The 21,371-nt window shown below is 38.1% G+C and overlaps 2 protein-coding genes across 3 annotated transcripts; one reads left to right on the top strand and one right to left on the bottom strand.

The window, feature by feature from the left end:
- Positions 1 to 1,251: 1,251 nt before the first annotated feature.
- LOC134639350 (selenocysteine insertion sequence-binding protein 2-like) lies at positions 1,252 to 9,089 on the top strand. Of its 2 annotated transcripts, none has more exons than XM_063490503.1 (18): positions 1,252 to 1,436; positions 1,887 to 2,005; positions 2,095 to 2,236; positions 2,324 to 2,393; positions 3,257 to 3,471; positions 3,576 to 3,660; positions 3,759 to 3,853; positions 5,588 to 5,731; positions 5,819 to 5,905; positions 5,999 to 6,100; positions 6,194 to 6,326; positions 6,463 to 6,629; positions 6,743 to 6,872; positions 6,978 to 7,137; positions 7,243 to 7,463; positions 7,945 to 8,099; positions 8,189 to 8,354; positions 8,470 to 9,089. In XM_063490503.1, the coding sequence occupies exons 1-18, from the start codon at positions 1,428 to 1,430 to the stop codon at positions 8,592 to 8,594; spliced, it is 2,325 nt and encodes a 774-aa protein (XP_063346573.1). In that variant the 5' UTR covers positions 1,252 to 1,427; the 3' UTR covers positions 8,595 to 9,089. The 2 variants fall into 2 exon arrangements, with proteins under 2 accessions (XP_063346573.1, XP_063346572.1); XM_063490502.1 differs by having other exon boundaries at positions 2,092 to 2,236; positions 8,470 to 9,088.
- Positions 9,090 to 12,412: 3,323 nt separating this feature from the next.
- prlrb (prolactin receptor b) lies at positions 12,413 to 21,370 on the bottom strand. Its single transcript, XM_063490467.1, has 8 exons — positions 21,292 to 21,370; positions 19,220 to 19,352; positions 18,079 to 18,248; positions 15,427 to 15,590; positions 13,604 to 13,742; positions 13,403 to 13,499; positions 13,246 to 13,315; positions 12,413 to 13,153 (listed from the first exon to the last, which is right to left on the bottom strand). Exons 1-8 carry the CDS (start codon positions 21,368 to 21,370, stop codon positions 12,413 to 12,415), a joined length of 1,593 nt encoding a protein of 530 aa, XP_063346537.1.
- Position 21,371: the final 1 nt, after the last annotated feature.

The following is a 21,371-nucleotide window of genomic DNA, read 5'->3' on the forward strand; positions in this document are numbered from 1 at the left end:
ATTTCTGTCTGGAACTTCTGCAGCATTTTGGACAGTGATCTCAGTTTTAATAATCACATCAATAAGGTCACCAGAACTGCTTTCTACCACAGATATATATACAGAATTCAGAAAAGTTAGAAAATCCTAATCACAAACTAACTGAGAAATTGGTCCAAGTGTTCAGGAAGTTGGACTACTGTTTGCAGGATTATCCACATTACTAGTAGGACAACTTCAGCTTGTCCAGAGTGCAGCGGCGAGTCCTGACATGAAAACTGGATCATATTACCCCAGTGCTAAAGTCACTTCACTGGCTCCCAGCTGAATACAGAATTACATTTGAAATCCTTCTATTAGCTCATAAAGCTCTCAATGGTTTGTATAGTACACCTCTGACTTCCTCCAGTAAACCTCTGACTAGCTCAGTGTCTATTACTCAGTCATTCCTCTCAGATTTTCAGGTGCAGATCTTTTAACTGTCTCCAGAGTTAAATCTAAGTGTGCTGAGGGTGCTTTCACGTATGGTCGTGTTCTCTGGATTAAGCTGTCTACAGACCTAAATTTAATCTAATCTGTGTTCAAAAACTTTTTGTTCTCACAGGCTTTCAGTTAATAACTGTGTGCATGGATTTGCACTTTACTTCGTTTTGTTTTCATCATAAACTTGCATAGGTTTCGTGTTTTTATTTTCTGTGTAGAGCATATTGAGTAAAAGCAGGCCTATGATAAAATGTGCTATATAAATAAACCAAACATTGACTTTTGGTACTCAGAGTAAAGCATTTTAGTTTTGTTAATTTAACAAAGTAGAAAAATTAAAAAACACAATTCTCTTTCATGAAATACTAAATAAATACACAACAATTTATTTTGGAGTTTCAAAGAAGTCCAAGCAAACTATAACAAAATATAACTAATAATGTCGCTCCAAGCAGATGTGCAAACCACTACACTACGGAGCCAGCGTCAGTAATAATGTGTACGTAGTGCAATTTTAAGCAACTTAAATTAAGTAGGGCCAAGCAACAAAGTTAATCTGGGGTCCTCCTGGTATGTTTAGATAATGTTAAGTGTTTTATATATACACATATATGCACAGAGTATAGAGTTATAGATATGTTTATGCTTCTTGCTAGCCTTCGGCTTCTCAATAAAATATGGATTTATAGAGTTTATTTTACTTTTTTAATTAACGGGAATACTCGTTAAACGGTTTACGTTGTTATATCAGAGGGTGTCGCTGTGGATCTCCTGACTGCACATGTAAACACCAGCTGTTTCACGCAGCTAGCTGCTCCGGCTACATGCTGTCAAACAGGTTGCTTAGCCTGGTTAGCCATGCACACACTTTTGGGGTAGATTATTGTCTGTACACTCGTAAGATGGAGCTTGGCGACTTGTATAAGCTTATATGAAGATGCGAAGATGTGACTACAACTAGAGTGATGGACAAGGTATTTTATGAAAATGAACGCCACATTTTTTCTTTTCTTTTGCTAGCTAGTTAGCTAGAAAGCTAACGAATGTTAGTTTTTGCAGCTGAGCGTGAGCTAACTCTTAGCAAACTTTAGCTGTTAGTTACAGGAGTGAGATACTGCTAAGACAATGTGTGGTTTGACCACACTAATGAGCTACCAGTTCAGTTATACTGTAAGACATTTTCAACCAGCGGCGGTTACTATTGTGCAACATGAGCTGGATGTTCTGTAATCAAGTGGAGATGGATGCGTTTCGTTTTTATTGCATTGTGAGTCCAAAACATCGATATAGCGGTTAGTCTTAAGCTAAATTTCTTTATGCAAATTCTACTCGAATTTGGAATTAATGGCGTGATTATCAAAGGTCAAACGCCAACACGCTGTTTGGTGGCAGAAGAAAAAACTGTCCTCTGCTTTGCTTTCCAGGACTTTGACCACAGACACCAGAGGGGGTCGAGGAAACCGCCTGCAGAGCCCCACACGTCAGCATCAGCGCAACCTCTGATTCTACCAAACCCTTATACCTCCGATCAGGTTTCAAGAGGGTAGGAAGATATAATTTTCAGGGGTATTTAATCATTTGGCTTTTGACCTAGATCATCAGGTGCTCATGTTGTTACAATTTGTTAAGAAGCCATTCAGGTCTGAGCCCAAAACCAGCAGGAAGAGGAGGAGATGCACCGAGGAGTCATGGCTACAGCAGCAGCCGCCCTGTTAGAGAGGCCAGTGATAACTTCCTACAGAGCAATAGGACCAAACAGGATCCCCAAGCTAAGGTTGGTTTTATTTTTATTTACAGAAACCTACATATAAACAAACTTTATTCATGAAGTAAAGTGTTATTTTCTAATTCATCTTCACAGACGCCTCAAAACAGAAAGGACTCTCAAGGCAAAATCATGGGCAAAACCTCAGTGGACATGCAGAAAAAAGGTAAGTGATGTACATGGTATTAACTTATTTTGGGAATAATTTCTTGACTCAGATGCTAGTTTTTGTATTTTAATGTAACTGAACAAAATATTTTTAACACTGGAAATAATTTTGTGGTCAGTGATTCCCAAATATCCCATGGGATTTGGTATCAAGCTTGCATGTATTACTGCCATATACAGGAGGGCAAAGAGACACGAATGATCGGCTAATTTGTGGGTTGCCCACACATTAAAGGCTTGGATACTGCTTTAGTGCCTTGGGCATGTTTGTGCACCAACCTTGTTGCTTTCTCATGTTACTCAAACTCCAAGTAACAACCTATGCCGATGACCCAGCAGATATTATTGTGAAAGCTGCTTATCTTACAGCTTCACGTGGATTTGGAATGTCTGTGGCCTTTAGCCGAAGTGCATAAACCTCTGGGAGCAGTTTGGCAATTTTAATATGGTTCCAAGAAAGCTAAAGGGGCACAGAGAGATTCTGAAAGAAGCTTGGCCTACTTTAAAGGAGCTCTACATCTGAAGCTGCAAGACCATTTAATGGTTTGTGTGAAAGTGTGTAACGGTATCTTGCAAGATCTAGATGCTGCAGATAAACTGTAAAACGTGCCCTGGTCTGAAATGCAATTAAAGAATGCATTGACAACATTCATTTGAGATGACGTAGAGCAAAGGTGTCGAATACAGTGAGAATTGCAGTCATTCTTGATGAGATTCTTTAGCATATTGTTGTCTTATAGATTTTGTTTGTTCAGTTTTGGCCAGTGATGAACAGAATTGTAGTATCTTGGGCACAAAATGTTTAAAACCCACTGCTTTATGTAAATACTTCTCCTTTAATGTTTCATAATTCATTCCCAGGTTTTAAAGGTACAAGATCTGCCCCAACCTCTGCAGGGAAGCCAAAACCAGCACAGACAAATTCTGTCCCATTTGAAGTGAAGATGGCTGATTTTCCAGAATTGGGTGGTGTTTCAGTGGCCAAAGCAGCTCCTCCTGTCGCTCAGAAAGAGTGCTGGGGTCAAAGTCCTCCATTCACAAGCTCCCAAACTCCAAAATTGGCATCTTCTTGGATGGTCAGCTCATGGGAATATCAAATGTTAAGCTATGTGACAGCTCTTGCGCATTACAGAAAGCTATACTCATGATGTTGGTGCTGCTGTAATTTTTTGTTGCATAGTCTGGCAGCAGAGGATCTCCAACCCTACCTGGTCCCCAGGTGTGTGCCACTGATGCCAAGCCAGAAAGCCAAGTTATCCAAGCAGGTAGGCTGAGATTTACTCTAGTCTGTCTTTCAGCAATTTTGAGGCAGTTTTAAAAATATTTCACACGTTGATTACCTTTATTTGGTGTGTGTGCACAGTCCAACCGGTGGTGACGTCCTGGGCTAACATTGCCTCTCAGCCTCCGAAGAAACTTGATCCCAATGACAAGACAATCAGCTGTAACAGTATGCAGGTACGATGCATGTTTTCGATTCTCAACAGTTATGTCAGATTCATAGGCAATCAGCAGATCTTAAAAATCCTTAAGTGAATTAATTATTTTCATGAGGTAAGCCTACCATTTATTTTCTGGCTCTTATCTGGACCCATGTTTTGATTTCAGCTGGAGGCACAAGTCCCTTCGGGGATAGCGTTAGGAAGGGCATCATGTTTTGCCAAATCGACACGTGATGCTCCTACGTCCCTTGTGACAAGAGAGCACCCGAAATTAACTTCTATAAATACATTTTGAGTAAATATTAAAAAAATAGTTTTAATTGGACACTTAAAAGTTAATTTGAGTATTTATAGGTGTGAACACTTTTCTTTCTTTCTTTTTCATTATTCTACAAGAAAGGCAAAACAGCCTTCTCACTACCCCTGCTCTGCATCACACTTTATTTACTTACCACATTATACACTCATACCTACATATAAGTGTGTGATGTGTAGATGGAAAGAAATCTGTAAGGCTGTAACTAAATATTACTAGATATATCTGAATATTTGTAAGTTGTGTATGTATTTGTTTTGTTGTTGTCGTGTTTTGTTTTTAAATGGCTCACTCTTGGCTCTTGATGTCTCTCGCACAGCAGTAACCATCACACTTAATTTCACTTATGTACCATCCATTTAGTAGCTTTTGGGTTCTTTTTGTAATTAACCTTTTTATTTGTTTTTTTTAATGTAGGTAGATTTTTCACACTGATTAAAAATATGTGGACAGTATTACTCTGCAACAGAGTTCCCACTGCTCTCCCGTTACACTCTGTATCCACACAGAGGCTGAGCACCATCACAGAAAAAGCAAGAAGCAACAAATGTTCTCTCGAAGCTTTCATTTTATTTATAAATGTAAATTAAATTACAGCATGCCAACTTGCAATAGTTATAAAATCTGACACAGCACACCTGCTGAAGTCCAAGGTAATTACAGATTTTTAATGCCATATCAGCTTGTCCACCTGACATGCGTCACCGTCAAAGTAGTGATAATTATGCCTCTTTTCACTTTCCACATTTAGCAGCTGCATTTGCAGGTTTGCAACTTGTACCTCTTTTGCAATCAGCACAGAGGGACTCGTGTTCTAGCTCTGAATGAGGCACACCTCCCTCCATTATGTTCAGGAAGCAGCAGCACCCTGACAGAGTTTGTGCACTGTGTGAGACACATATCGCTTATAACCGTCTAAGTCATTCTAGCACAGGCAGATATAGTTGCATATGATTATGTTGTCTAACCCCCCTCCAAAAAAACTTTTTCAACTTTGTTTGAACTTTCAATGTGGATTATCATAAATCTATTGATCTAACAACAACAAACAATGCCATTCACAACAGCCATGGAAATCTCTAACATTATCAGCACAGTCTTTAGAGTGCAGTACTTAAAATTGTGTTTAAACTATGGCAACACTGGAGAGTTTCTGTGAAGAGCTGTTCTTTATTTACAAAGACATTGTAAACCAAACCAAAATAAGCAAGGCAACGGAGTAATGAGACCAAAGAGACATTATTTATGAACATCAAGCAAACATGTAATTATAGACACACAGACTATATATCATGGTGTTTACATCCTTGATATAACAGAATTTATCAAATGGGTTGTTCAACATAACAAAAAGCTAAACTTTCACAGACCTGTGCAGTAAGCCTTTATATTTTCATGGGGTGTTTGAGCTTTGTCATTTTTATATCTTATCAGATTGAGAGCATGGCTGCACAGGAGGAAGAGATAGCTCCAGGGAGGAAAAAGCGAAAGAAAAAGAAGAAGGCGAAAAGTAGCAGTGAGGGTGCAGGAGGTGACTCGTCAGAGCCGGTGATTCATCAAGAGCCTCCAAAATTTGAGGTGAAGAAAATCTGAGTTGTGAATTTTTGTTCAACTCGTTCTGTTGCTAGGAGAAGGATTACTTTTGTTGTATGGTTTTCTTTGAAGGATGAAGAGGAGTTCCCAGACTTGACTCTTGCTTTGTCGAAGACTGAAAGGTTAATAACCAGCAGCAATACAAAACTATGCAATGAGGTACTCATCATTTCATCATATATATATTTAATATTAGTGTAAAATTAAATTTATAGTGTTTTTTATGATAGTGATATTTACATTCTTTTTAAGGAAAACCAAAGAGAAGGAAGTCAGCATCAATCTGCTGACCAGAACCAGGGAAAATCACTCGTAGCAAACACACAACCCACTGAAACAGGAAAAAAAGGGCAGGTTTGTGTCTTGTGTACATTAAAATTAACCTTTAGAATTGGAAACAGGTTTGACTTTAATGTGCAGTTCTGTTCTTGTTTACTTGATTTCTAGAAAAGCGAGAAAGCCTCTGGGAAAAAGAGCAAGGTTCCTATGCAACTGGACATCGGAAACATGCTGGCCACCCTGGAAAAGAAGCAGCAGTCTCAGAAAGCCAAGCAGGACGCTAAGCCAGTTATTCTCACAGGTTGGTCAGGTTGACTTGATAGATATCACTTTATACTGTTTTGAAGAATAATGCTAATTTAAGTAGTTTCCTAACCCCGATCTTGGAGTGCATGCTATCATAACCTGATGAAAAATAAGTATTCCTGTATTTGTAGTTGGTGGAGGACTACCTGTTGTTCAGAAGCAAACATCTGCCCAGAAGAAGCCTCTGTGGCAGCAGGATAAAATTGCACACAATCCCCTGGATTCAACTAGTCCTTTGGTAAAGAAAGGCAAGCAAAGAGAGGTGCCCAAAGCAAAGAAACCAACTCCTCTGAAGAAGGCAAAGTTCATTTATTTACTATGCAATAAAGACAAATATAATCAATTTTATGAGAATTCATTTCAGCTGTGCAGCTCTGTTTATAGGCTTGAACTCATGTTTTGGTTCCTCAGGTCATTTTGAAAGAGAGAGAGGAGAGGAAGCAGAGGCGTTTACTGGAGGAGAGAGGACTGCTGCCTGAAAGCGAGTATAAACTTGCAAGTAACTGTACAGAAAAAGAGCAGTGTGATGCAAACGCCACAGGTCAGAGCACGCAGTGAAATGATTGCTGCCAGTATGCTTTGTTCTGAGCTGTTGGAAATAAATGATTGCAGCTAATATTTTAATTTTGTGCTTTTCAAACCATAGATGAGGTTGGCTCTCCTGCAGAGGGACTTGATGAATTAAACGACACGTGTCAGATCGTGGGAGAAGCTGAAGAGACGGACAAAAATGAGACCATACAGCAACAAATCCCCTCACCTCAGTCATACCCAGCACCTAAAATCCACAGCAGAAAATTCAGAGAGTAAGACTGCCAAAGCTGCATGCTTCACTGCATGACCAGTCACAAGTTGATGTTGGTTGCTTGCACCCTCAGTATATCGCGTTTCCATTTTCATTTGCATTTCAGTTATTGCAGCCAGATGCTGAGCAAAGATGTGGATGAGTGCGTGACGTTGCTGCTAAAGGAGCTGGTTCGGTTCCAGGACCGCCTGTACCAGAAGGACCCCATGAAGGCCCGCATGAAGAGGCGGATCGTGATGGGCCTTAGGGAGGTCCACAAGCACCTCAAACTCAGGAAGATCAAGTGTGTCATTATCTCACCTAACTGTGAACGCATCCAGTCCAAAGGTACTATAAGACCTGATAGCCGGCTATAGGTTTGGAAACTAGGAATTCTGAAGGTTTTCTTTAAATTTGGGCCAGTCCAAATTTCATGTTCTTTGCGTTGTTACTTTAAAATTCAAGTCTAGGCTATGATCATCAGGAGTTATATGTATACATCTCAATTCTTTATGGTCACTTAATATTTTTAAACATGTCCATTACAGTTTCAGAACTTCATTATCTCCTTTTTTTTCTAGTTTTATGCTATTGCTTTTAAAAAGCACACTATTCCCTGTTGGCATTTCAGAAATGTTTTTTGGTCTTAAAATCATAAATTAGAGAGAAGACAAAATGGAGAGAATAAAATTTGTTTTCTGATTTATCAAGCAACATGGAAAAGCGAGAATTGTCACATAGTCTTTCATAAATGTGATCCTGAGAGAGCTGTGCCGTACAAGGAATGCTTACAATTGCGTGAAAAGGGCAAAAATATCACCTTTCACAGGTGGCCTGGATGAGGCTCTCCACACAATCATCGATACATGTCGTGAGCAGGGTGTGCCGTTCATATTTGCACTCTCTAGAAAAGCTTTGGGACGCTGTGTCAACAAGGCCGTGCCTGTCACCCTGGTCGGCATCTTCAACTATGATGGTGCACAGGTCAGGGTTATTGTTATGCAAATGTACACACAATTATTGTTTTAAGATGACATTAATTTCAAATGAGCTGAAAACTTTCGTTCCTACAGGATTATTATCACAAGATGATCGAGCTGTCTTCTGAGGCCAGGGCAGCCTATGAAGGGATGGTGTCAAGCCTGGAGCAGAGAGACCAGGCAGAGGCAGAGCTTGAAACAAACACCGAGGAACCTGTGCCTGACCCAGATGTAACAGAGCCAGAGGAACCACAATACAGTAAGTAACTGTAACATTGGATAGTGATGATATTGCTCTGTCTAGTAAAAAACAAAGTCTCTAACAGTAATCGTGAAACAGTAAAAAATAATTACATGTTGTCTCAATTTTTCAGTAAAAATCTGGAAGAAAATGTTGGAGGAGGAGTATAACCACACATTAATGGACTTTGAGGTGGCGCTGCGGTCCATGCACCTGGACAATGAATGTACTGAAAACACTGATGATGAAGAGAGCTAACAGTTGTGAAGCCTTTTGTGCCTGAAAAATGGATCCCCTTATTTCTCATCGTACTGGCAGAAAAAGAGCCTTCCAAGGCTACAGTGCTGCAGGTGTTTCTCAAACTGCGGCTCGCAGCTTTCCAGGACTTTTTCAGTATCGTGTTAGTGCTTATTGCAATTATTTATGATTTCTTGTGAGGTAAATCACCAACTTAGTAGGGCTGAACTTGAAGAGATCCCACAATCTGAATGATCAGCAGCTTCATGACCGTGTGTGGAGGATGTTAAGGGGATGTATGATGATTTAACACTGCATTTTTCTTTCTTTATAATCACCTTCAGTTCAAACGATTTTGACATTTTAGTGTCATTTTACATAAAGAAATGACATTTTGACATAGTGACATTCCTTGACTCCAGTAAAATGTGAAGGTTTTGAATAAAGAGTTGTGTATCATCCTTTGTAAACATGTGGAGGAAGTTCAAGATTCCATATTAAAAGAATTAATGGTTTAAATTTACCCTCTTTTTTTTTTTGCCATGACACTGAAGTTACACATTAATTTAAGAAGAACAATGATAAACCAATGTTTATGTTCTTCTCCAATGTTGTCATTCATGTTATATAGCATATGCTGCATACCAGTCTCTATAGCATACTGTCTGTACACAAGAAATCAACATAAAGCAGTGTATATTAGAAGATATATACAATAAACATTACAATGTGATTTGCTTAGAGTGCATATGACACAGTCATTAATTATTTTTTTTTAATACAGACTTACTTTTGTGACTTTCACACTGCTTAGAATTGGTATTTAGCATATGTAGCACAACCCTCAGTAGGGTTTAAATCAATTTGATTTTGTTACTGCAGAATCCACTTGGATGAAAGGTGAAACTGCTTAGACTTTCACTCATGTTAATAAGGGTTTTTTTTACATTTTCAAAATTTTACCCACAAATACAAATCTTTTCTACACATTTGGTTCAGTTTTTGGCAGGTTCACACAGGGTAATAAACTTAAACCATGCAATATTTCACAGGGGCAAAAAAACAAATCCATTAAACTGCGCTTTATTTTTTAAAAATAGAAACCAAGCTTGGATTTTAATATCCAAATGACTGACTGATATTACATGGTTTTACATTTTAGTCATTAGATTTAACAGCAACTACTGCAAAATATTAGCAGGTAGCTCTTTTTATTGCAATGAAAAGGAAAATGAGAATCCAACGTGCTAGGTGACAATCGCAGCAATAAATTGCAATGGATGGAGTGCAGATGACTGTGACCTAATTCTGATATGTTTTTCATTTATGGAAAGTAGGCGTGAAGTTTTACAAATGTTTCGTTAGACAAAGCTTCAAATTGGTCCATCTTATACAAGATTGGAATCGAGTTCATGCAAAGTGGTTCTGAGATCATTATCACTTTTGTGATTCATGCTAGGGAGAAATGCCAAAATAGATTTCATAACAGACATTTTCAAATGTAACAAAATTGATTATGTTACTCTGGGGCTCATACATTTGAAATTGTGTTGCAAGGAAACAGTGTCATGTGACACCCTTGTAAAATGTGTGTTGTGTCAAATTGTCTGTACATAGTCTTAAGTTTAAGATGAATGTTTAGTCTCATTCATTTAATTTGTGTATTGTTTATGTAGATTTGTTTAAACCTGAAAAGGTGGTCGTAAACTGACAAATTTGATTTCTTACATTTGTTATAATCAAATTATACAGATAATTAGTAAGCTCCAAAAGTGCTGATAAGTGTGTATTGCCACACTGTTGAGATGCTTTTTAAAAAAAAATGGTATATATTTTTTTGACAAATACTTAACTATAGAAAAGATACTTTCCCAAGAACAATGAAATTACATTATTTTGTGATCAGTTTGAAGTCCATTAATTTTCTTAAAATATCAATTTTAAGTGTCATTTGTGTAATCACAACTTAATAAGTGAATCTTTAATGCACAAGAGTAGAGGCTTGAGTACATTTGGCTGAGATACCCCCAATACTATAGAGAACAGCAATTCTGCAACCTCCAGGTGTCTGCTCAAATAAACATAAAAATATTTGTTCAATCAGCATTTATCAATAAATGCTAAACAGAGGTAAGAATCGCTGCCGCTCCTACAGTATTGATCAGGTTGTAATGACACATGCACACGGTGATCACCTAATGGGTCTTTATCCAAATTGTTCTCAAGGTGACATTTGTCATTTTACAGGCAATAACCTGTGACTGGTGATGGATTGTGAGCTGGATGAGCCAATACATCTTTGACTGGTTTTGGTATATAAAAATGTATTTAAATTAAAAAAAAAATCACCTTTTTTGAGGTGAATATTAGCTAGTTCATACATGAACCAGTTATGAAAAAAATGAAATGTATGGTAGCCAAATGCTCCTTTAGACCGTAGAGAGTAATTAAGATTCAGGCAGAGAAGAAAAATGAACAAACAATGATTTTTCCATATTTTATTATGTCATCTCTGTTAACCCATTTGAACTCTGCTCCCTCTGATCTCGCTCTCTCCCCGTCGCTCTAATTGAGTGTTTAAAAAACAAACAAAACATAAGTTTCTTTTAAATTCCACATGTAATTACCTATCTGTATGTCCTTGTATTATGTTACAAGATGCATTTTAAAAATCTAATTATAAATTTACATCAGTAAAAGACAAAAATCTGTTCTTTAAGTCTGAAGCTTTTTTAATGATACTATATCTTATAAAATAATCACTTGATTAGACTAGGCACAGGTTCATATGCAGATTTGCTTGTCCGTTACAGCACAGTATGCCACCACTTTAAAAAATAAATAAATAAAAATGTGCCAATAATATTGCATTGTAATGACTTTAGAAACCTGGATATGCTCTTTTTTGTGTACATTCTTGATACATGAAACGGACCACAATTTACCTGCCAGAGGCAAACAAAACAAACAAAAACAAAAAAGGAAAACAGTAACTGTAAAGCCATCAAGCAACCGTCTCTTTGCCAACAAGCCTTAAATGATTAAACTTGGGTTACTTTACTTAGCTACACCACAAATTAAGCATTCACACTACTAATAATGTTTTGAAAGCTTGACATGGCTAATGTAATATAAGAGTTGACTTAAAAGCAATTCAGTGATGCTGTACTCGGACACATCATGCTTTGAGCTAAAAGCAGGGATTTGATGTTTAGCTGGTATAGTCTCGATCTAGTTCAGCATAACTTTGGCATTACTAATTACTACTAAACAAAAATTACACCTGAGGCTTTTGCAGGTATTAATTGGTAAACCACAGGATTTGGTAAACCAGATTATTAAATCTGGTTGAAAACTCGGGCATCACCAAAGCACTGGTGTATTTTTAATATCTGCAGAAAATTTCACAACAATCCATTCACTGGATGTTACTCAAAACAAAAAATGTCAGCCCCCAGATAACTCGAGATGAAACATCAGAGCACTATCATTCTCATGGATGTCTGGACAAATTGTGCAAATCCAATGAGCACGTGTCAAACTGTTCTGCTGAATAAGGACAAACTTTTACCTGCTGTTGGTGCAAGTATAATTTATACTCAGTAGCCCAAGGCCTTGAGTGTCTGTGGTACATTTAACAGCAATCCATCCCATAGCTATCAAAAAATTCTACTCTGGACCAGAGATGGTACATTTTATGGTTTTTACGAATGTCTGTACCAACCGTACATCCAGCGAGAACAGCAAAAATATAGACTATTCACAGCTTTGAGTCAACAGTAAGTAATGATGAATGTCTGCTGTCACCTTATAATAGCATTTTTATATGATAAAAAGCTTTAGATTACAGCTGGTGGGGGGACAGTATCTACATATTCACAACCAACTAGTTGTGGGCACACTCCTATTTCACTGTGCCCAGTCATATGAAGGTTTTTTGGCTTCTGAATGACCCAGTCTATGTAGCCTTTAGCCTTAAAAGAAGCGTCAACTGAGTCACTGTGTTTCTCCAGGAAAACCATGTTGTCACTATTCACTTCTTTCACCATGCTGTAGTTATCGGGCACACTGCCTTCTTGTCCCTGTGTGTCCAGAGTATGGGGAACATTTTCTTTCTTCATGATTAAAATATTGTCACCATTCACCTCGTTCACTCGGCTGTAGTCTGCTTCCTGCATGTGCTCATGTCTCGTAATATCCACATAACCGCCGATTCCAAAGGGTTGGATGATCTTCTCAGTAACACCTTTTAGCTGATTTGCTTTCTCATCATTCAAAACGTTTGCACTTGGGCATTTAGTAAGAAGCTGCGACGACTCTGTCTTATCTGAACTCTCCTCTGAGGAAGACTTGCTGTCTTTTAGAAAGTGATCCACTTCACTTGTCTCCTTAGATTGGACTTCTGAGTCTAATGTCATGGCAAGTGGCAGAATGAATATTTTCTGTTTCTCCAACGGCAAATACGAGGTTTCTTTATCAGACACGATCAGGTAATCCTCTTTCTGGTCCTTCCAGGGTATCATAACAGGAAATCTCTGGTTGAGAAGCATGGCATTAATGACATCTTCAGATTGGCCGCTCTGCAAAGGTTAATAGAGTACATTATTATCAGCACCTAAACAATGGGGGGTTGTGTGTGCATATTCTAGAAGCAGAATGGAGAGGCAATCACCTTGAGAAGTTGAACATCAACGCCTCTTATCTTTGGACCAGGGACAGGGGGCAGAATATACTTCTTCACACTGAGAAAGAAAACAGTCATGAGTCAAGTCTTCACATCTTGTCTTCATGTAAAACAGAGTGATTTAGACTTTATATCAGATACATACGTTTTTCTCTTCAGGATCAAGATAATCATTGCCGCAAGCAATGGAATTAGACAGAGGCTGAAAACCAGTATCCAAAAGGAATTGTCCTTGTGAGGAACTGAATTTAAAAAAAAAAAAAAAGAGGCACTTTTTTATTAATCTTTAACTGTTAGCACTTGCCAATATGTTGTAAAGAAGAAGTAAAGGGCTTTCGGGACTTACAGTTAGGGACTTTGACAAAGGTAGTGTTGCTCCACTCACTCCAGCTATTGTCTATTGCACAGCGCACTTCAACCATGTACACCACCCCAAGATCAATGCTGTAAATGGTGAAATGTGTTTGTGTTTCTGATGCGTAATTCTAGAAAGAAAGAGGAAAAGAAATCACAAAACATTTGACTTCTACTGCTGTTAAGATCACCTTTGGACTAAACGAGAGTTAAAAATACATTCGTTTACTTTGAAATAAAACAATTTAACCATAAAAATTTATGGTTAAACTGCAGTATACTGATTTACTGATTAATCGTGTGTGACAGGTTACACCACAACTTTATTCTTCACATGACAGTAAAAGGTTGTTTAATGATTTCCTATTTGGGCTGGTGCAGTTCATTCCAGAGCCTGATTTCATGCTTGACTTACCAACATGGATTCATCATCTGACAGTGGAAATAATCGCTACTAGCCAAGACTGCTGAAAGTTAGACTTTAAAAATTAAAAAAAAAAAAAAAGTGATTTTGTGATTGCATTAATTTTCAAAATGTAATGTTTTGAGGTTTCAACTCATAATAGGTAACATGTTAAGCTTTCACTGTGTGGCTTTCTGTTTTTTTGGATAGAAAATCTAAATGGTAATAATAATACTTGAGTTTATAACTTGGAGTTTAATTTGATTTCACATTTAATTCTAAAATGTTATGTCGGTTTGATTTGTATATTTGTTAAAAGGTTTGCATAAAATTAATGTTGGTCAAACTTAGAAGTGACTTCTAAGAAGAAGTAACTTTTAGATTTGATTGGCATTCAGATCCACAGATTTTTGAAAGTTATTTACAATTTTCACATACAATCAATACAAACAGGAAGCGTGCGCTGTGTCAGTTTGAAGGTTTTATATACCGAGACATTTTAAAAAAATCTAGTCATTTCCAGGTTTTAAAACTGGGTAAACACAACCTCAGATACAGCAGCAGGTGACATATTACACCATGTCATTATTTATTTAACAAAAACTAAGCCAAAAGGCAGAGGCAGTGTGTGAAAAACCCAAGTACACAAGGTCATGCATAACTTGAAGCAATCATTTTCCGTATGACTTTATCAGGCTTTCACCTCATTGTGGAGGAACTTTGGCCCACTCCTCTTTATTGCATTGCTTAAAATCATTGAGTTTTGCGGTCATTCGTTTATGCACGGCTCTCTTTTAAGGTACCGCCACAGCATTTCAGTCAGGTTAAGGTCTGAACGTTGACTGGGCCATTGCAATACCTTAATTTTTTTCTTTTGAAGTTATTCTGTAGTAGATTTGCCACTGTGCTTGGGATAACTAGACCTCATTAATTGAGCATATGAAGTTTCACAGAAAAATACATGATTTATCAATATTTTTATATCAGAAAAAAAGTAACATTTAGAAGCCCCCCTGAAAATGCATACAAACAAATCACAGCTTGGCTGCCTTAGGAAAACAAATATAAGTCTTTAAAATTACTACTACTACTACAACAACCACCACCTCTACTGATAATACCAATAATAACTATTATTGTCTTTCAGTCATTTGGTCATTTCGGAAACTTGTTTCCTTATATATGGTGGGGGAGGGTTAGCATGTAGATAGTATCCAAATAGCACGGAGAGTCTACAAAACTGTTTGTTCCGAACAATTCTAATTTACCAACATACACACACGGTGGTGAGAACAAAATAGGTTGGCACACATGTTTCATTCATCCAATGGTAATTTTCCATGGGAACTCATTTTTGGCACAGGGTAAGAACGTTTCCATGCAATATTAGAGAAGCTCTGTCAGCCACTCACCTTCCATATTTTGCTCTTGTCTGGTTTGACTCTCAGTTGATTCTTCAGAGTGACCCATCCTGACTTTGTGTCTATGTTAGACGGTGTATGCCATTGGATGGTGAGGTGTGGACTGTCCTCTATGTTGACCACCACTGTAACATTTTCAGGTGCAAAGGGCTTCACTGTTCATCAATAGAGAGAAACAGAGACTGTGACGCTGTTTATCAGGTACAATCTTAGTTCAGTATATTTGCATGCCAACATTTGGTATTTGGCACTAAAAGCAAAATGAAATTGAGTTTGATGAGAAGAGCATTAACTTTAGTTTGGTCACATATTGAAATTTTGAACTAGGCTGAAAAAAGTGATTGTATTTTTTTGTCATTTTGCCTTTATCCAATAACACCAGCGTAGATACAGATGGGCATGTTGGAGTGAGGATGTGACTTTACACAAGGTTCCTCACTCCAAGAGTTAACCCACAGTTTGTGCGTTTACTGTTAAGCTATCAGGTAGGGCTGTTAAAGTGAGGCAAAAATCATAATCATAAATATTTTGGTCTCTAGCAAGCTCATTTAACAAAATTGCTTCCTGACTTCATCTCAGCCTATCCATAACATCCTCTTCTGCTCCACCAGTCCTCCCGCATATCTTCATCACTTTTTTTGCTCAATATATCCACTATCCCTCCTCTGAACACGTCCAAACCATCTCAACCTGGCCTCTTTAACTTTGTCTCCAAACTGTTCAACCTGAGCTCTCCCTCTGATATACTCATTTCTGATCCTGTCCATCCAGATCACTCCCAATGAAGATATTATCTTCAAACCTTCCATCTCCCGCTTAGCCTTTTGTCTTTTTAATTTTGTTAGTTAGCATCTCCAAGGGGGGGCACAGGGAAATGCCTTCTTTCTCAGAGTGTTAATGCATTTATTGCTTTTTAAGCTGTACTATTATAACTTATTGTTACAATGAACTCTCTGAAAAGCCTTCAGCATGGCCAGAATGCAGCAGCCCAGGTTTTAGTCTGACCTGCGGCCCGTTGCTGCACCCCCACCCACTCACCCTTTCCTGTCTATCTTCACTACTCCACTATCCAATAATAGAATGGGAGCCAGAGCCTTCAGCTTCCAGGCCCCTCTTCTGGAACCAGCTCCCAGTGTGAATCTCTACTTTTAACATTAGGATTAAAACTTTCCTTTTTGATAAAGCATATAGTTAGGGCTGGATCAGGTGACACAGAATGCTCCCAATAGGTCTATTCGGCTAGAAGGTTTCCCATGATGCACTGAGTGTTTCTTCTTCACTCACTTCTTTTCACTCACTGTTTTTAATAATAACTAACGATTAAATGCAGGGTTTTGTATAATCTCTTGTTCTCTTCCACAGCATGTCTTTTGTCCATTCTCCCTCCCAACCAGTCGCAGCAGATTGCTGCCCCTCACTGTCCCTGGCTCTGCTGGAGCTTTGTTCCTGTAAAAAGTGAGTTTTTTTATTTCCACTATCACCACCTGCTTGCTCATGAGGGGTTGTCTGATTGTTGGGGGCTATCTCTGTATTATTATAGGGTCTTTACCTTACAATGTAAAGTGCCTTGAATTAATTGTTGTTGCGATTTTGAGCCATGTAAATAAAACTGAATTGAACTGAATGAACTGATTAAAAAAAGAAACACTCTAGTGCATAAAATGCAATTACAATTTAGCAAATGAAGAGTCCGATACTCTAAATTTTCTCGTGATACTCAACGGAAACCCTACACCCATGATTTGTTTGCAGGCAAACATGTGAAACAACCAACCAGCAGACTAGCATTGCCTTCCCTATGGCCACACCTCTACCTTGGTTTGCAGCTGCCCTGTTCAGAAACCAGCATGTTGATCTGTGCTTAGTCTCATGCATGGGTGCTTGTAAAGTGTGTTTTCTGAGGCCAAAAACCCTCCACAACTAATGTAGTGAAATTACTGTTTGCTTACAGGACAGGACTCAGATACCACTCTGCCTGTATAACCCCAACAAAAGGTGTGAAATTTGATGCTGGAGTATACAGAAGTTTTGCTGTGCACAAACCAGTTCCACCTCATTCTGTTCAGGTTTTTATTTGCGGCTCATGTATGTCACTCAGTACTTTTCCATTCCTCACCAGCCTCAAGAAGGCAGTCTGGGCAATAAAACTGTGCCAATCATTAGCTCAGTCCGTACAGATTTTTCTGTTACTCCTGTTCTGACACAAATATATTTTGATCTGAGCAGATTAAACTATGCTTGATTATTATTATTATTATTAACATTTTAAAAGTTTTTAATTCTGAATGAGAAAGTTCAAAGTGACTCTTAATCATTACCAGAAAATCCTAATTATATCAACAAGCTTCAGTGTCGTAAAATAATAACCTGTGTAGCTAAAGAAAGATCAGTGTGATTTATAGTTTAGTGCACAGTACAGTGATAGGCCAAAAGCCAAAAGAAATCATATTTTAAATGATCATTACAACCCAGAAAATTTAAAAAAAAAATAACTTTGAGGATATTTTTAGTACAAGAATGCTTTACAGAAATTATAAATGCTCATATTTCTATTTTTATTGGTTTCTGTTTATCACAAAACAATCAAAAATCATGTTTGATTTATATATTTCATGTAAATTATTTAAAACTAGAAAAACTTACCAATGTTCATCAAGTCAAAAGTAAGGGGGTCTGAAGAAGTATTCCCCAGGGCATTGGAGGCCTCCACAATCACAGTGTACTCGACCCAGATAGACGTGTAGGTCTTGCTAAAGAAACAGGAGTTACTTCCAGCTTTGTGGTAGTCCGGACACTGGTGCATATTCTCCTGACTGCACATGAACAAAACAAGAAGTTTATTAACCAGGTTCGGTCTAAACAATGCTCAGGGCATTTTGCTTTTATACATATATTCTATATTTTTATGTATAAGTGTTATAGAGTAAATCAGGGCTGTGGGCTCAAAACACATGTCATCACCGATCACTGCAATGTGACTTCAGTTTAATCTCATAAGAAATGAATAATTGGATTTTCTGATGAGTCTGTAAGCATCTACAGTCACTTCTATTGCACCTTACTATCATATTCTATGGGCTTAAGCGTTAAGTGTATCTCACATACTCAAGTTCGCCCAGTTTGAAATCAATCAATTAACCCAATATGCGTGTTAAGTGATTGATGATTCAAAACTAGCAAAGAAAAAAGAAAAAAAAAAAGCCACTTAAAAATATCATATAATATTCTTATTATTTATAGTAAAGACAACTACTGGAAACCTAAATGATAATATGAGCTGGTTAGCATGTAATTACATTACATTCTTCGCTGGGATGACTAATGATTTGGAATGTCAGAAAGTCAGGGCTTCACAAACACATGAACATCTTCGGGATCCATCCTCTCAGGACCATGACTTAGTTTTGTGGCATTTCATTTGTGAAGATTCTTGAAATGCTAGTGCTAGGATTTAGCTAGAGAAATGTGGGTCATTTGGGTGACCCACGTCCGCGTTGGTGTACTTGCACATCCACAAAGATTTGTGCTCAGCTCACAAGGGTGTGAAAAGAGACCCAGTAGTTTTCCACATTTGCTTATCTAGCACCACGTACAACTAAACAACACCTTTACTATTTCTCAACGTGGGTGATAAAGAATTTGAAACTTCATGGAGTATCTGGTAGCGTGGGGTGAAGACAAATACAATATGCCGTACTTAAAACTCCAGTTTGATTCCAGCTGAGGACCCACAATCTCTATTGTGTAAAATAACAAGAAAACAGACTTGGTAGGTTGAACTAACCCTTCTGTCTTATAGTAGAGGTGATGCACAGTGGGCAGCCCTCCATCAGAGCCTGGGGTCCACCAGCAGAAAAAAGTCTCCTTATCGGGGGACCTGCAGCCAAGTTTGTCTGGTTTTTCTGGTGGAGACATGCCTGGCAACACACATGACAAAGAGACATCATCTTCCAATAAACAATACAATAAAAACCTTGGCACAGTCATTTAAAGGACAAAATTCACTTATCTTAGGTAAGTGAACGTTGTCTCTTATCTTTGATAACTTATCTTAGTTTCACTCATGTTTATTCATTTAAGCTGTGCTCACAGCAACTCAACCTGTGACCATTTGAAATGGCATTTTCTATAATGTTTATTTAGACATAAAACTCCACAGTGATTGGTGGGAAATTTTGTCAAAAATAGTTTAATAGGTTTCTTGATACTAAAGTGACAAAGCTAGAGAGGCAAGGTGGGGACAGTCAGTATATGGGACAAAGGTATCGGATATGAAGGTTCCAGAGAGGAGGAAAGGAAGAAGACCACAGAGAAGATTAATGGATATAGTCATTGACATGCATGTGGTTGGTGTGACAGAGGAGGATGTTAGGGAACGGGTGAAATGGAGGCAGACTCATAAAAGGAGCAACTAAAAGAATAATATTAAGAAAAAACAATAATTAAATCTGTATATGACTGGGTCATTCTCATGTTCAAGCACAGGGCATAGTGGTCTGGAATCTCAGTAAACTCTGTCATCATTAGACTGAAAAAGCACAAGATTGTTTCTCTAAATGTAGGACAGATTGATAGATGTGGGTTGAGACTGAGAAAATGAAAGAGAAGACAAATAAAATCAGAGCTATTAGCCAACAGGAATACAGTAGGTGGACATCCTGGGAGGCTGTTATCAAAGGGTTGTTATGAGAACACGTATGGTGGATGCCCCAAGCAAGGCTGCGCATCATTATCAAGGCTATGTAGGAGGCCTAGAGGAGAGCTACCACCTTGCAGCACGTTTTCTAGAAGGAAGCAGTAACATAGGCCTGATATGAGGGTCCTGTATAACCTAGCTGAAAGCAATAAGGCTGGAAGCAAACAGAGCATGATAACATCACAGTGCCTGATCCTGTTTGTCAGGCAAAGAGGTGTGGCTCAGATTTGCAGTTGGAGGTGTTGGCAACTACTGTCGCTTGAAAAGAAATAGAACATGAGCTCAATACAAAATCAAAATTCCCACAACAGAACACCACAACCTCACTATGGTAACATATCTACCACTACCATGCCTGCTCTGTGGGAAGAGGGAAAAGGGAAAATTACTGAGGACTGTCAGATGGGGGCTCATGAACAGAGTGTGGGGTGTTGGAATTGCAATGACAGACTCCATGCTGATAAATGCTCTCAAATATCTGGTGGAGGAGGCACAACAAGGGAGCTTCTGGCTCAAAAGAAAGGATAAAGTGAGGGTAAAACTCCTACTGCTCCAGAGCAGGATTCAGTGTTTTCAAACTGAGATTTTAACCATTGCTGCTTTTTGTTAGATTCCAAATAACAGAATAACACACCAGAGAAAACTTTTTTTTTTTTTTTTTTTTTACTAAAATGTGTTTCGTTTTAATTTTTAAATGTAATTATTCAGGATAATGAGCACTGAATATCCTTTTAAAAAAATTCCAAAACTATCTGCATTTTATAGTCTATAGGCCACTAGCACTAAAGGCCCAGTTTTGGACCATGATGTAGTTCTTTACTCTGTACACCACCATAGTGGATTTTAGTCAAGCTGTGATTGAAGTGCAGACTTCCAGCTTTAATTCAAAGGGTTTAACAAAAGAATCACAATGAGGTTTGGGTGTTACAGTCACTTTTATGTATGTCACCAATTTTCAGAGGTTCAAAAATAATTTGATAATTTGCTCAGTGATGGATGTTTCTTTATCATTCCTCTCAGCATGACGTCAAAAGAGATGTAGGAGCAATACTTCTGTTAAACCCCATGCATTAACACTAAAACGTCTATACTTCAGCTGAAATGTCGTCTAACCGTAAGTAAATATTCTGAGCGAATCGAATCTCAGTGATTTAACTTACTGTTGCATTCTGCAGCTAATGCCAGCAGCAGGAGCAGCAATGGCAGCCTGAGATGCTTCACCATCCTGGCACAAGCCATC

Source organism: Pelmatolapia mariae, linkage group LG12, assembly GCF_036321145.2.
Source record: "Pelmatolapia mariae isolate MD_Pm_ZW linkage group LG12, Pm_UMD_F_2, whole genome shotgun sequence".
NCBI classification, from domain to species: Eukaryota; Metazoa; Chordata; class Actinopteri; order Cichliformes; family Cichlidae; genus Pelmatolapia; species Pelmatolapia mariae.